Here is a 17,177-nt window from a genome sequence, read left to right as displayed (position 1 = left end):
ATCTGTGGATGTATTTCAAGGCCTACCTTCAAACTCAGTGCCTCTTTGCTTGACATCATGGGAAAATCAAAAGAAATCAGCCAAGACCTCAGAAAAAATATTGTAGACCTCCACAAGTCTGGTTCATCCTTGAAGCAATTTCCAAATGCCTGAAGGTACCACATTCATCTGTACAAACAATAGTATGCAAGTATAAACACCATGGGACCACGCAGCCATCATACCGCTCAGGAAGGAGACGCGTTCTGTCTACTAGAGATTAACGTACTTTAGTGCGAAAAGTGCAAATCAATCCCAGTACAGCAGCAAAGGACCTTGTGAAGATGCTGGAGGAAACAGTTACAAAAGTATCTATATCCACAGTAAAACGAGTCCTATATCGACATAATCTGAAAGGCCGCTTAGCAAGAAAGAAGCCACTGCTCCAAAACCGCCATAAAATAGCCAGACTACGGTTTACAACTGCACATGGGGACAAAGATCGTACTTTCTGGAGAAATGTCCTCTGGTTTGATGAAACAAAAATATAACTGTTTGGCCATAATGACTATAGTTATGTTTGGAGGAAAAAGGGGGAGGCTTGCAAGCCGAAGAACACCATCCCAACCATGACGCACAGGGGTGGCAGCATCATGTTGTGGGGGTGCTTTGCTGAAGGAGGGACTGGTACACTTCACAAAATAGATGGCATCATGAGGTGGGATAATTATGTGGATATATTGAAGCAACATCTCAAGACATCAGTCAGGAAGTTAAAGCTTGGCCGCAAATGGGTCTTCCAAATGGACAATGACCCCAAGCGTACTTCCAAAGTTGTGGCAAAATGGCTTAAGGACAACAAAGTCAAGGTATTGGAGTGGCCATCACAAAGCCCTGACCTCAATCCTATAGAAATTTTGTTGGCAGAACTGAAAAATTGTGTGCGAGCAAGGAGGCCTACACACCTCACTCAGTTACACCAGCGCTGTCAGGAGGAATGGGCCAAAATTCACCCAACTTATTGTGGGAAGCTTGTGGAAGGCTACTTGAAACGTTTGATCCAAGTTCAACAATTTAAAGGCAATGCTACCAAATACTAATTGAGTGTATGTAAACTTCTGACCCACTGGGAATGTGATGAAAGAAATAAAAGCTGAAATAAATCATTCTCTCTACTATTATTCTGACATTTCACATTCTTAAAATAAAGTGGTGATCCTAACTGCCCTAAGACAGGGAATCTTTACTCAAATTAAATGTCAGGAATTGTGAAAAACTGAGTTTAAATGTATTTGGCTAAGGTGTATGTAAACTTCCGTCTTCAACGGTATATACCTGTGATGGTGAGAAATGTTTGGTTGTCTGAATTACAGCTGTAAAGACCCTTTGGTAAGAATTAAACTTGGTTAAGCTTCTCTAGTGTGAGTTATTTACTCTGAAAAATAAGAACCTAACACTACATTGTAGAATAATAGTGAAGACATCAAAACGATGAAATAACACATATGGAATCATATAGTAACCAAAAAAGTGTTAAACAAATCAAAATATATTTTATATTTGAAATTCTTCAAAGTAGCCACCCTTTGCCTTGATGACAGCTTTGTACATGATTCCATGTGTTATTTCATAGTTTGATGTCTTCTATTATTCTACAATATAAAAATAAAGAAAAACCCTGGAATGAGTAGCTGTGTCCAAACCTTTTGACTGGTACTGTGTGTGTATATAATATATTTTCCTTTATTATTTTCCCCTGACCCTACCACCCCTTCCCTAATTGCAGTAAACTAATGGACAGCAATACTTAAGATTCTATATTTTATGGACACAATGTATTTTACAGAAGTTATCGTGTTTTGTTTTTAATCCCATCCTTCAACTACTCTCAACCCCTCCCGTCTATCTCCAGTTCTATTTGCCATATTTTGTTGTGCTGTGCTGTTTCAGAAAAGTTCCGAACCTTTCTATTCTCATAGTTTCTACAGATTGTAAATTAAACAAACATTTTTACTAAAAGTATTATTATATTATTGATCCATTGACTGATTTTTCAAATCACCCATTAGTGCTATCTGCAGAGTTAGCTCCAGGTAAATGTTGCAGGCGTTTATTGTATTTCTTGGCCTCATTGTAACTTTGTAGGTGTTCATGCATTGGCATTTCATATTTTGCAGCTTCATTTCAATAGCACTTGTACCACTCACTGATTTATTGATTTCCTCAAGCATGTGAAGCAAGTATTGACTCAGTCTTACTGACTGCATCTGAAGTTGACATCCCTCACACACTGATACGGCTTCCTTTGTCCTCTTCTCTTGTCAGCTGCGGATGGGCTCGTATCTGCTACATATTCCATGAGACCTTTGGCCTCACTCTTCAGTCTATCGATCCCCTGGGGGGCTTAACGGAGCTTGACATCCTCACTGCAATCCACAATGCTACAATAAAAACCACCAGCTCCAATCTCATATCAGCTCCAATTGAATTGTCTGTGTGTAGGTTAAACAGATCTTTTGAATAGTTTTTCATTAAAGCTAATGGATGTAGAGAAGCACATGAGTTATGTTAACAGAGGGCTGTGTGTGTGCGGTGCTTCAGGGTCCGCAACCGGCCCTCTTTGTGCCTGAGATTTCCTTTGAGCTGCTAGTGAAGAGGCAGATCAAGCGTCTGGAGGAACCCAGCCTGCGCTGTGTGGAGCTGGTCCACGAGGAGCTACAGAGGATCATCCAGCACTGCTCCTCCTACAGCACACCGGTACGCTATACACTGCACAACACATACTACAAAGCATTCACTTAAAGCTATGACAACCCTGAAGCAAATTGTAATATAATTGTATTCTGACATGCTGTGTGTTTGTCAGGAGCTCCTTCGTTTTCCCAAGCTGCACGACTCCATTGTGGAGGTGGTGACTAGTTTACTCAGGAAGCGCTTGCCCATTACTAATGGCATGGTAAGAGTTCATTTTTGTGATTTTACTTTAAAAAAAATTATTACAGATCTTACTGAATGTAATTATTCTACAATTTAATGCTATTCCTTACTGGCCATCTGCCTGTGTTTGTGGATGATTCCGAGCAGGTCCACAACTTGGTTCAAATTGAGCTTGCTTACATCAACACAAAGCACCCAGAATTCACTGATGCTGCTCAGGTCTCAGCATCTGTCAACAGTCAACAGGTAATTCTGTCTCAACTCAAAGCAGATGTTCTGCTTTCATGCATGTAGATGAGCCTAATGTTGACCAGAGGGCTCGAGTGTGATGCTGTCTTTTCATGCCAGAATGGACTTCACTTTTAAGGAATTTCACTAAGCCAGTTGTGAAATTTACTTGAATGACTTTTAACATGTTACTAGAACAGACAAACTGAATTCAACCCCTCATTTCACCTATTTTAGGGCCGGCAGGATGGAGAGAAACACTGGAAGAATGAGAAAATGGCGGAGGAGAATGCACCAGTGGCAGGTTTCAGCAGCCCTGTGAAGGGCCAGGCCATCAACCTCCTGGACACAGTGAGTAGTGGAATCAGTAGTGAGAACTGACCTAGCGCTAGCCTGTAGAGCAGCACTGTATCAAATTAGATTTGTGACAGATTGTAACATCTGACCCCTTCTCTGAGCTGGTGGGTCAGCTGTACAAACATGAGCTGCTCATTGAGTCCCAGGATACAGCACAACAGAGGACAGAGGTGGCCCAGATGCTGAAGGTACTGTATGGGTGCTACTGGTATCCCTACTTACTGGGTGTCGACTTTCATGCACTTTATATTGTACATTCTGTTTCTCCCTTTAACACCGGTTTTCTTTCTTTCTTTCTTTTTTTCTTTCTTTTTTTCTTTCTTTCTTTTTTTCTTTCTTTCTTTCTTTTTTTCTTTCTTTCTTTCTTTCTTTCTTGTTTTCTTTCTTTATTGTTTTTTCTTTCTTTCTTGTTTTCTTTCTTTCTTTATTGTTTTCTTTCTTTCTTGTTTTCTTTCTTTCTTGTTTTCTTGTTTTCTTTCTTGTTTTCTTTCTTTCTTTCTTGTTTTCTTTCTTTCTTTCTTTCTTGTTTTCTTTCTTTCTTGTTTTCTTTCTTTCTTTCTTGTTTTCTTTCTTTCTTGTTTTCTTGTTTTCTTTCTTTCTTTCTTGTTTTCTTGTTTTCTTTCTTTCTTGTTTTCTTTCTTTCTTTCTTTCTTGTTTTCTTGTTTTCTTTCTTTCTTGTTTTCTTTCTTTCTTTCTTGTTTTCTTGTTTTCTTTCTTTCTTGTTTTCTTTCTTTCTTTCTTTCTTTCTTGTTTTCTTGTTTTCTTTCTTTCTTGTTTTCTTTCTTTCTTTCTTTCTTGTTTTCTTTCTTTCTTTCTTGTTTTCTTTCTTTCTTTCTTTCTTGTTTTCTTGTTTTCTTTCTTTCTTGTTTTCTTTCTTTCTTGTTTTCTTTCTTTCTTGTTTTCTTGTTTTCTTGTTTTCTTTCTTTCTTGTTTTCTTTCTTTCTTGTTTTCTTTCTTTCTTTCTTTCTTTCTTTCTTTCTTTCTTTCTTTCTTTCTTTCTTTCTCCAAAAAGACAGCAACATCATCTCGGATATTCGGGAGACACACCTGTGGTAGCCCAATGCAACTGACAGTTCCCCACTGATCGCGTGTCTTTGAGAGTGTAGGTGAGAATGTGGGTACTGTACTGTATGGCAATATCACTGAGCTCACACTGACCATAGCACATCCAGCTGTCCTTTTTGTCTGTCCACTGGCCTCTTGGCTGGAGGATTTTGACCATTGTGTCTCAGGCAGAGCTGGTGCATTGTATTGAGTTGGCCATAATGTGAGACACCCATGATCAAAAACAAAGTGCAACAATCGCCTGTCTAAATGTCTGTTGGGTCTTTTGGTTGTGGTTGGAAATGTGTTTTTATAATGTGCAGTATTAAGTTGTTTTCTAGGGTCTTTATTGCATTATGGCACAGGTTGTGCATGTACTGCTACGTTTGTTTCCATTGAGGTATCTATTTATGGAAGAGTGATCTCAAACCACGATCCAAGTTTCTGAAAGTATGTGTGCCGAGTAAATATAATCAGCCTTTTATTGGTTTCTCCTTTTCATTTTTTTGTGACATTCTGTAAAGATGAACAGCGGGAGAGAACCAAACATTATGCACTATGATCCTGGTGTTCAGGGATGCTACAGGGGTTTGGTTTGACCTGGTCTATAGGGTGGAGGGGTACAGTAGTTAGCTAGAGCAGGATTGTGTTCTTGACGCGTGTCATGTTTACATATCATTCCAGTTGTACATTTGCACTGTGTTTGTGCATATATTAGTCCCATAGCGAAGTCGTACGTTCACAACAGAATACAGCATTCCTTTTCTCAATATGAAGTTTCTAGTCAGGCTTTTCTTTCACGTGTTGTTGGACAACTGAGACTACATCATTTATGAATAGCAGACACAAAGACTTGAGTGTGTGTGTGGTGTGTGTGTGTGTGTGTGTGTGTATAGCTTTTCAGGAAATGCAGGATAGTTATGGTTGAGTCCAGCACTGATTTGAGGAGTATAGTGATGAATTGTAGAAAGCCACTATGTAAAATGATTTTACTGTCCTTAGGCAGTCCTTTACTGGCCATATCTCAGAATGCATTCAAATATTGTACCCCATGTAAAAATGACCCCATGTATGCATTGTGCCTCATAGAGGCAGTGTCTTATAGAGGCAGATTCAGAAGTCTAGGTCTAGTCCTACCCAGATGACAGGGATGTTGGAGGTGTGAGAGACTAACATGGTTCTTGATTGAACTCATGCATGCACCCGTAATTGTATTCTCATTTTTTGTATGTAGATCCCCAAGTGGAGTATGCCCATACAACTGCAGCCCTTTATTTGTGATTCGGAACTAATATCATTGCGTGACGTTAGTGCATCTTCCCCACCCTCCATCCATTTAACATTAGCGATTCTAAAGTTTCTCTAATTATTGACATCGTAAATGCGCATCTGTTCCGTTAGCCAAACATGGAAAAGTTCCTAAAGGATGATGTTTATTCAGAAAGACTAGCCTTACAGAGAAGCACCATCTGAGCAGAAACACTAACTTCTGTGTGATCAGGGAGAACACAGTGTCTGTTCAGTCTTTCGGAAAGGACAGTATGGCTGTGTGTGTGCACGTACGTATGTCTGAATGTCTATCTGAATGAGAGGATGTGCTTGTGTGCGTTTCTATTATTTAACTGTATATGTTCGACTTTACAAACTGCCTGAAAGTGCTCGTCTGCCAATATTTGTGATACATGTAAGTTGATGGAATGATGTCTGTTCAGATTCAATAGACTCATTAAACCCTAACAACAACAGTCTGGTCTCTGTGAGATTACTTTGCAGGATGTCCTCAATAATTGATAAGATCTGAGCGATCATAAGATCTGCAGAGTCGTCCAATGCGTCCCCATTCAGTCCTCCAGATGGCAGCTATGACTCACAGCAGTCTGGTATCTGTCGTCATTTCCCTCTGTTCCTACTAAGCAGGTGAGCTGAAATCACTGTTGATATGTAGGATTATTCTGAGGTAAGATGGTATCCTATGCAGCATCTTGAAAAGGACAATGACAAAGTGGCCTGCATGTTGCAGAGACAGATTGACTTGCACTCACACTCCTGGCCCTGTCTGCAACCCCATTCTCCCTGCCTAGTAAGTGCAACAACACCCGTTGTAATTGAGAAAGCCAGCAGGAATTTACATTTCATTCTTATCTAAAATATTTCCATTTAGCAATGATGGATTGGCTATTGTCTCTTGTGTGAATGTTTGTGTGTGTATATGCGTACGCACACGCTGAGCAAAGACTTACTGTATATTAGTTTTGAAAGTTTGAGCTGGATGATGAAGTGATTGATTAAAAAGAATACAGGAGTGTATGTAATAAGACTATAACATTATCAAACCACTCATTCATGACAGAAATATGATGAAGGAGATTGCAATACTGTAGGTCTATACCCAGTGTAGTGCATCGGTACACGGAACAATGGGTGTAAACAGTGGAGAATATGTAAAATCATCACTGTATCGTAATGAACCAAAGTGATGTGACCACAAGCAGCCCTATCTAACCATATTATCCAATCATAGCAGTCTACTGAAATAACTATACATTTCATGTTGAATAATGATAGCTCTGAGAGCGTTCCCTTTAACAAAATGTATTAGATGTGAATGCAGGAGGAAATTGGGGGAACAAAAAAAGAACACATGCTTGATGGGCTCAGACTCCTGGGGTTGAAATGATATGGCCTACACCTTGTCTTCAACTGTATCCAGTTACTCTGATCAACCTTCTGAACTACCCCCCCTCTCACTTTCCTCCTCGCAGAGCCCCGGCCAGACTATACCAACCAATTCCTCTCGAAGCCAAGGGGGACTCTGCTGCAGTCTGTTGGCAAAACCTTCCCGTTAGACACGTGTTTCATGCCAAATAGAGCTTGAATCAGAGTCAGCCCTCTTTTTGTATTACCTGTTAGGCTGTGATGAGATGTATCCCGTCACATGTAGTGTCCTTGATGCCCAGGGCTGTGCTCCCCTTCCCTCGGTGTGCCAGTCAGGAGAGAAGCCTGAACAAAGCCATGAGAGAAGAGCTGCTGGGAGAGTGAAAGAACTGATACTCTCACTGACTGTCGCCTGGACAACCAGGCACAGGAGGGAGGGAAGAGTGAGAGAAAGGGAGAAAACAACAAAACATAATTGTCATGGTGGCCAAGACTCATTGAGCAACATAAAGATCTCATAAGTCTTGTATCAGAGAGGCTGCACAACGGTGCAGGCGCTCTCCCTCGTGGAGCTAGAACACTGAACATTAAACAGAGATCAACAGAGCGAATCAAGTGAACATCTGGAGAACAAGTTTGAAATGAAATTGTTCAGCACAGGTTTGCATCCTCAGAGGACTCCATAGGGCTGCACATTCTGTCAGTTCATACCTCTACTCATCAAGCTCAGGTAAGATTCTCCGGCTTTGCTGTACACTGCAGTAAATGGAGCTCTCAGGTGGATTGAAAAGTTTCAGAGACCTTGGCTTGCTGTAATGGGATGGTTTTATTTTTTTATCTGTCGTCAAACTTCGCATGGCTCTGTAAATCTCCAGGCAATCACTCTTCTTCTGCAATCACCCACCATCTCCCCCAGGTGCAGCAGCAGTAGTGAGATTTCAGATTTGGGTTTATGGTACTTGCATGTGTTGAGGGAGTCATCCGTGTTTGCAAATATCAAACAAATTACTATCATTACAGTAGGTACAAATGGAGCATGAGTGTGAGGTCTTTACACTTGAACTATGCTGAACCTTTATATCCTAGGGATCTGTGAAGAATAGAGGCATCACCCTCAGTGATTCCCCTTTAGTTATATACTCAGTGCTCATACATAAGCAATGTCTGTCTTCTGGCATGCTGGGCTGAGATTAATGTCCCTTTTTAAATGATGTTGCATTGTCTGTGAATTTAAACCATGCTGAATCTGTGGGGCAGGAGAAACTGAAATCCATATTGGATGATATTGGATTCATCCTTTCCCAAATGGGGAAGGGGAGGAAGGAGAGCAGACTGGAGCATAACCTTTCTTACTGACAGCTAAAAATAGTATGTATGTATCCTCCTTACCCCCACCTTTCTAGACACTTGTGCAAACACACAGGCATACACACACACATCGGCACATCCCCAGAAAGCAAGAAATAAAAGCCTTATGTGCCTGTTAGTAAGGGTGTGTTGGATGGCATGCTGGGAGTGTTTAGAGTGCCACATCAGATCCACAGGAGACTAACACTCAGCATAGACAGTACAGTACCAAGAAAACCACACACTGCCACACAACAGCAGTAGTCACCAGCTGACATTCAACCCTGGGCATTGGTGCTTCACATTCCAAAGTCAACCCAAAAAGCTAGCATTTGGTCTGGACGGTTATATCTTCTGTTCTCTAGAAGGTTATTCACATAAGGATATTAATTCACCTTTCACTGCATTTTTTAAAATAGTTGTATCAGGGTAATTGATATGTCACAGCATTGTAAATGTACAAAATGATCAACCTCATCCAATGAATTTGTCTTTGCTGTGGAAGATCTGTAGTTGAAAATAACCTATATATTTAGCTGGGCAGTGTCTCTACAATATGGGTCTAAAAATAAATGACAGACTAGAATGACAAAGTTCCAGAATCATGCTGATTTGAAACTTTTGAGAATGCTTTTGTTATTTAATTTTTATTCCCCCACCCGCACAGCCTAAATTGACTTCCTCTGCTCTCAAGCATTAAAGAAAAATTAAAAAGTTGAATGATTCTGGCAGCTTGTAAACACATTTCTCATTCTCGCTTCAGCCCTTGGAGTGTTACCCTGCAGTTGAGGCTTCTCTCATAAAGATATTGTATGGCTAGAAAAGCGGCGCGGCTGAATTCATCAACTGGGGAAAAGGATGTGTCAGAGACCGATTACTCCAGGAGGCATCGCAGTAATCTGCCTGGTGGTGGAGGGAGCCAGGGATGCTCTACTGTACATCTATGTTATGTTATGTCTGTGTAACGGTGTTCTCAGCAAACGACCATTAACATGAAATACACAGCTCTGCTTTAATAGCACAGAGTCTGCATAACTGAAGAGTAGTGTGAGGGGCCAGCATGGTGTTTCACCACAACTGATCAGTAATTCCAGGCATGTGGAAACAAACAAGGCAGGTATGGAAATGTACAGAGCTAGCTGATTTTAAACTGCCTTGAATATTAAACTGCACTAAGCTGCCTTTCACACAGGACATCATCATTTGTTGGTGTTGTAAGGTGTTCCATTTCCCCTCTTTTTCTCCCTCTCCTTTCCCCTCTTTTTCTCCCTCTCCCCTCTCAACGGACTGATCCTGTGTCTAATGAATTTGTCCTCTGCAGACCCAGATGTTCTCCCAGTGCAGACAGATGTTGAACTGCTCTGTTCTCTCAGTGAGGGTGTCCATCTCTGCCCTGAACAATGGCATGGCACTGGGTGGACTCATTGTCATGGTGATCTCCTTGAATAGACTGTATTCGTGACTATGTGCAGGTGCAGCTGCAAATGTGTACAGATACCTAGCTACTACGGCTGATAACAAATCATAATGCCTATTTTCGTTCTTGATCAATGGCCATAGGTTTACCAACCAAATGAACAATCGATTCAAATACACTTATCTTATCGGAAACGTAAATATTCAAGACCCAGACTGAAGAGCGATATGGAAATTATGCACCCACTCTTTTGGCCTCCCGCCGCACCTAGATGACCCTGGAGCTCTATTCTAAAGATGGTAGATGACTTACCAATTTGTCGTTAGCACGATTATTGCCACTTGAATACCAAGTTACAGCAGTATCCTGTGTTTGCAGTGGAATGAAAAGAGGAAGGAACAATAGCTTAACACTATCAGAAGCTGTCTATCACCAGGGATAAAACCCCTCATACTCTCTCTAACATTCCACACGTCTCTCCACTCTCCGTAATTAGACAAGTGAGAGTATTTAATTTGCTGAAGATCAGCCAAACCCAAGTCGACTGCTGATATGGACAAAGACGCCACTGAGCACTCTAGGGGAAATATTGTTTTTTACACACACTGAAGGAATGAGTGAGAGGCATGAAATTACAGCCAATACTCTCTAAGCCCCCAGCCTTAGTGTTCAGCATATTAAACTGGCAGACCGGTACACTGCTTTGGGCCCTTGAGACAAGGTCCATCTTCTTCCTAAATTCTCCCCTTGACGTTCCTGTCAGCTGAATAAGAACCCTGTGTGTCTTGGCTATTGAGGGACAGATTTAATGGCTGTGCTCTTGCTGGCTGTGTACTGCAGAATACCCTGCACCACTATTATGACTGCTCTGTAAATTACCTATAGTTTGTCTGTTTTTCTGCCCAAGGACAGGAGAGGATTTGCATTCGGAGAGTGTAATGAAGTACTGTGAGTGTTTGTGACAGGTGCTCCAGCCATGGACTTGGAAGACGAGCAATTGTTATTCCAGAGCAGCTGGGATGCTGAGAAAGAAGAGGAGGAGGAGGAGGAGGAGGGTGGGGAGTCAGATACCCAGATTAATGGGAGGACCAGCACCACTGGAGGCAATGGTGTGGGGAGCGGTGGGCTGGGTCTACACACAGCCCTGGGTGAGTGGTGTTGTCCTGGGAGTTCGAGTTTTTCTCCTCTGTGCCCTCTCTGCCTACATGTTCCTATACTGCCCCCCATTGGACATAGACCTTTCCTACAGTGCCTTTGAGGTTCACAGCCACTGCTCCGCTGAGCGGTTTGATGCACTCACCATTGCCATAAAGACTCAGTTGGGGTCCTGGGACAGACGCAGGCGTGACGTGGACCCCTATGACTCCACCGCTCTACAGGAGCTGCTGTTGGACATGCTGGGTAGGCAGGAACATCCAACAGAAAATCACATGGAGGGCTGAACTCGGAATCTCTGAAAAAAAACTTGTTCAAAAGAGTAGTTATGGAACAGAGAGGAGATGCCCTGAGTCAGCAAGAGACTGAGAGGCATGGAGAGGCTAGGGGTGGTAAAGTAGAGGTAAGAGAGGAGGATAAGAATACAACAAATTTAGGAAAATCTGAGAGTCGTGAGTCCATAGAAGGAGAGGGCGACAGGGACAGTGAGAGATCTCAGACTAGGATGCGCAGGTTTGCTCCCAACTACTCATACCTGCAGAGCCAGGCCCTGTGGAGGATGGAGTTGGTGTTTGTAGCTCAGGGTGGGGGGGACAACAATATCTTCACCCCAGAGCGTCTCCGCACCATCCACCACATAGAGCGCCTGCTCATGCAGCATCCCCAGTTCCAACAGTTCTGTTGGAAGCCTCTGGAGGTCCTGAGAGACCTGCCCCTGGGCCCCTCCTACTGCTCCCCTCCAAGCTCCCTCCTCTCCTACCTCTTCCCCAGTGAACGGGGAGGCAGGCTCTACACCGATGGCATGGGACCCAACCTGGCTGACATCCATGGTGAGTCTGATGTTTATAAAACTGGGCAACTTCTGTACGTACAGTTGCTGCTCTGCGTGATTTAGTAGGGAGCTCTTCTGCTTAAGGGAGATCAAGCAGAATATTAAAGGGAGCAGGCAGTGACTGTACCACTTTGATCTTCACTTGTGTTTCTACTCACAGGTGCTCTTGAGTCTAGCGATCACCCACCCACAGTTCTACTGGTATGTGGATGAGAGTCTGGCCCCTGACCGGCTCTCCTCCTCTCTCCTGCACATTGAGATCCAATTTGGAGCTCCGCTGCTCTCTTACTGCTCCCTCTAGGACCGGCCTGAGGAGCAGAGAAGCCGCTTCAGGAACTTTGTGGTTCAGTACGCTGACATCCTGGCTCAGCAGTCCACCAGGTGGGTTATGGCTTATGGGGCCCTCTGCCAATGCTGATGATACGCTGTGTGCTGTGTAAGCTTTAAAAGAACCACATTCTAAAAGACATAAAGAGCCATAAGATGAACTGATGCTGTTTTTAATTTCTCACAAGACTTTGACTCTCCAGACCAATTGTAATTAAGCACAATCAAAGAGTCCCTCCTTTCATGACACCCACATACTATTTTTTCATTCTCTTGTATCTGTCTCCTTATCTCTGGATATGTGGGATGCTAGCCAGGTGAAGGTGTTGTATGGGGGCACAGAGCTGTTTGATAACGAGGTGAGACAGACCTTCTACAGAGACATGTTGCTGGCGCTGATCAGTGGAGGCTGCATCACTCTGCTGGTCTATTTCCTCACCTCCTTCTCAAGTAAGGTCCCATGCACTCTCCCACCTGCATTAGATATAACATGCATGTTATTGCAACATTTCCTATAGGTCATATGCTGTTATACATGGTATCTGATAAGCTAGCATCAGTATAGTATTGTTATTATTTTGATACCACATGCATGAGGTCTCGCAGTCAGTCACTTTGGTGGGTCTCTACAGTGTTCCTGACATTCTTTGGGCTCACTAGCATTGGTCTTTGGGGTGAGATACCTTGGCATCCTCAATGGGGTTGCAGCCTTGTGCTGCTGCCTCCTGCGGCCGGACACTCATGCCCCGTTACTGTTTCATCCAGACACCAACCTCCAGACTCTACTGGGACTGAGGAACAACCTCAGTGCCCAGGGCATATCCTGCCACATGTGCTCTGGTGAGGCGTCGCCATCAATCTGTGTGATGGAACCCAGATGGGTGTAAAGTAAACTGATTCCACTACTTTAAAGCCCAAGGAAACTCCCCAGTTCTGCAACTGTCTGGCTGTAAATGTCTTTAAGCAACATTTCAATTAATTTTAGACTGGGATATTAATTTACAGTCGACTCTTGGTAAGAGCTGACTCCATTGCATTATTATTCTTGCTATGGGTATTTGCATGCTCCAGTTCAGTGCTCACATTTACAATACTCCCAGGACATTGCATATACCAGGATAATAAGCTCTGCCAATCATTTAGCATTGAATCGAAATGTCCCCTGCAGGTCTGTTCATGGAGAAACCTCATCTTCTGCACAGCCCTACCCATACTACCCCCTCCGTGGCTTGGTTTCACGCCCAGCAACACACCAAGCACTTCCTCCATCACAACAGGTACTGGATAGTATGTTAACATATCAAAATAGGATCCACATGAATATATCCCTGGCAATGTTCTGTCAATGTTTGAATGTGTGCTTCTATTAATCTACTGCGTATACTACTACTGTATCTTTTCATGACAGGGCCTCTGCTGACCGTTTATGTCTCTAAGCTGGGTGTAGGCACTTCTATCACTCTGTACCGCTTCGCTCTGAATACTCGCATGCCCTCGCCTTGGAAAAGCCTCAGTCCTAGGAATGGAGAAGTTCCATCTTTTCAGGTTAGATGACCCCAAAATAAAAATGCGGTATTACTGGGTTATGATCGAATATCTAACTTCTGATAATCAGCTTCATCATATAACTTCTGGTGTCTCTAAACAGGCTTACATTGAACCTCACAGCAACTTCAGCACCCACATGACTGTGTGTGTGTCCCACCCCAGCCCTCGCTGGATGATCACTTCCCAGTCATGTGACCCACGCCACGGCTGGAGGTCAGAGTTCAGCTTCTATGTGGCATCGGCTGAGCAGCAGCACAGCAGGTAAAAGGAATGACGAGGGACAGATGGAGGAATAGAGAACAGTCAAGCTGTTTGTGGTCAAACTGTTAACACAGCTGTCCTTGTGCCTCCTAGGAGGCTGTATTTTGCCCAGCACAACCTTAGTCCTCATCCAAGCCGAGTGTGTGCAGAACCATCTGGTTGTGTAATCAGCTCCGGGCCTGACGGACCCACACGGGGCTACTTCTACACACTGCTCCCCACAGGTAAGAGCGGGAGAACATCTGGAGCCAGAAGACATCAGGGAACTGCATGAATACTGAAATAAAAGAGTGTACTATGAATTGTTGCTTATGAATGTGATGGAGTGACCTTTTTCCTAATTTGTACCTTGTTTCAAAGATTCCACCTCAACGAAAAGGTCCAGGACCTCCGGTTTTAACCCCTGTAGTGTTGGTGGCTGTGGCCAGCCAGCAGTCCGTTCTCTGGTTGACACTGGTGCCATGGTGTTTGGAATACTGGGAGTCAACCGCAGCCAACGCACAGACAACCACGTCATTGGGGACATGGTGAGGGGCCAACTGCGAGACAATAAAGATATGAAGGTGTAATTTAATAATCAATACTGTTTTACTTGTATTCATTTGCTTTAAAATTCTCTCCAAAGGGCAGTGTGATATTGGATCCAAACTTTGATATCTTCCAAGAGATTGGTCATCTCTGCCAAATCTGTAAAGTCATCAGTGCTAATAAACAGCTTGTGAAGCCGGGACGAGCCCAATGTCTACCCTCCGGTACAAACTGCACAGGCACAGTCTAACACGTATAACAGCACACATACACAAACCACGTTTGATATGAGTTACATGCATTCTCTCTCTCCCTCTCTTTAGGCAACAAGCTTTCTTCTATCCTGCCCTTACTCCACCCAGACTGCCACTCACTCCCTGAGCCCAACCTGTTGCCAGGCCAGCTGTCCCATGGGGCCGTGGGGACACACGGTGGCAGAGTGCGCTGGCTCTCCATGGCCTTTGAGTCTGTGAGTGCTAGCCACTGTTGTCCTTGGTGTATACTACCACCTCTAATGTAGTGATATAGCCCTGATCTGTGCCTGTAACTGAGCCCATGTATTTTTCATCTGTCTGTTCCTAAGACCACCTACAAGGGGAAATCCTCTTTCCAGACTCGCTCAGACTTCCTCCAATGGGAGACCTTCCTACAAGAGCAGCTCTCAGCTCTCCCAGAGTCCTCTGCTCTACGGAGAGGTTTCCAGACCTGTGAGCACTGGAATCCGGAGGACAGCTAATAAATATATGTAAAAGATGATTATTTCAGTCCTTCTGGGAATGTAACTTTCCTGTGCTGACTGACTCCATCCTGGGTTTTATGTAGGTGTGGAGAGCGCCCTCTGCAGTCTGCTTCTGTCCCTGGCCATATGTGTGGCAGCTGTGTCTGTTTTCACTACCCATACGCTTCTGCTGCTGCCAATACTGCTCACCATTATGGGTAAGACACTGCTGATCAAGCCTTTATTTTTATCAGGATGGCCCATTGTGAATAGACTGCGGAGAAAGGTCTCCAATAATTAGATACAATGCAGTATTGATGTGTCATTGGGTATAATAACTGTTGTAATGTACATACTGTATGTTCTGTGGTTTTAGCCGTGGGAGGACTAGGGGGTCATCTGTCTGTCAGTATGTGACTGTGATCTCTTGACCATATGCAGGGGTCATCTGTCTGGTGGTGGCCATCATGAACTGGCTGGGCTGGGAGTTGGGGGGGCCATCTCTCTGTCCATCCTAGTGGGCTCCTCAGTGGAGGGCTACCTGCTGGCTGGAGAGACCTTACCAGCCACACCAGAACACACCATGGTACGTACAACACAATCTGATATGCATCTATTATTGGCACATGAGGAATTTAATTTACATATTATATATTCTACTGTTAGAGAGACAAACTTGGTAAATGAAGGATTTGCCTTGAGTATATTCTGTTTACTTAAAAGTCACTCTGTGATGAATGCCACCGGGTTTAATGGAATATGGGGGCGGCAGGGTAGCCTAGTGGTTAGAGTGTTGGGCTAGTAACCGAAAGGTTGCAAGTTTGAATCCCCGAGCTGACAAGGTACAAATCTGTCGTTCTGCCCCTGAACAAGGCAGTTAACCCACTGTTCCTAGGCCGTCATTGAAAATAAGAATTTGTTCTTAACTGACTTGCCTAGTTAAAAAAAGGTTAAATAAATAAAATATGCCTGAGGGTTATGATGCATAAAGAGAAAATACTCATTATATAAATCTGTTTGTATTCTCAGGATCTGTCAGCTAAAAGGCAGAGACGGACCCTAGACGCAGTGAACCACGTAGGAGTTGCCATAGTGTCCAGTGCTGTACCCACAGTCATTTCAACCATCCTTCTCTTCTTCTGTGTCATTGTGCCTTTTGCTAAATTTGGTCAGATCGTGGCCATAAACACAGTAGTGTCCATTTTGTTCACCCTGACTGTGACAGCAGCCATGTTAGCCACCATGGGCCCTGCCAACTTCCACAGGCCTCCCGGTGCCGTGCTGAAGGCCAGCCTGGCAGTACTGGGCACCACAGCCTTTGGCGTTGCCCTGTGCTGGGCAACTAGGACCAGTCCCTGGCACACAGTAGTCACCATGTGACCACAAAAACTCAACCACTACTGTTACCTCTGTAAGCAGAACTAAGAGGCTTGGTCTAAACCTCAGTTTAGTATTGTTCTATACATGCAGCTGGAAGGTTTCAGATAAGTAAAAGCATCTTGTTGAAGTAGACCATTGTTGATGTGGATAAAGTTGAATAATTTTTTTACCAGAAGAACAGAATGTGGTCTCTTGAGAATAAATAGTCTGCAGAATAGGCTTTGGTTTCTGTGGATGCAGCCAACTGCCCACAGAAGGAGATTACACAGTGTTGATTAAATACTGGTTGGGTCCACGTTGTTCTATTGTCCATGTTACTCTGTTCCTGAGAATATTTTTTTTCTTCTGAAAATTACTGGCTTCTCTGACCTGCTGTTAGCAATAACCTCATCTCTGGAGATTTGAAACCACACTTTGAGGTCCAAGAAGACAGGCGTTGAATCATTAAAACAATATGAATCATT

At 43.4% G+C, this 17,177-nt stretch overlaps 1 protein-coding gene and 1 pseudogene across 1 annotated transcript; both read left to right on the top strand.

Annotated features, from left to right (window-relative positions):
- The window catches only part of LOC106585318 (dynamin-1-like protein), a 27,733-nt pseudogene extending 16,327 nt beyond the window's left edge, over nt 1-11,406 (top strand).
- LOC106585319 (protein dispatched homolog 3) lies at nt 4,665-17,177 on the top strand. The gene is given in 15 exon segments (XM_045706619.1): nt 4,665-11,949; nt 12,112-12,332; nt 12,592-12,728; nt 13,447-13,555; nt 13,643-13,823; nt 13,927-14,087; nt 14,181-14,311; nt 14,448-14,614; nt 14,713-14,839; nt 14,939-15,084; nt 15,199-15,322; nt 15,438-15,551; nt 15,775-15,825; nt 15,828-15,919; nt 16,363-17,177. Coding segments are annotated over 15 exon segments (2,145 nt in total). The 5' UTR covers nt 4,665-11,916; the 3' UTR covers nt 16,714-17,177.

This window comes from Salmo salar, chromosome ssa24 (genome assembly GCF_905237065.1).
Source record: "Salmo salar chromosome ssa24, Ssal_v3.1, whole genome shotgun sequence".
Classification (NCBI taxonomy): domain Eukaryota; kingdom Metazoa; phylum Chordata; class Actinopteri; order Salmoniformes; family Salmonidae; genus Salmo; species Salmo salar.
Note: the sequence above shows the minus strand (reverse complement) of the source record. Positions and strands in the feature narration are given on the sequence as shown.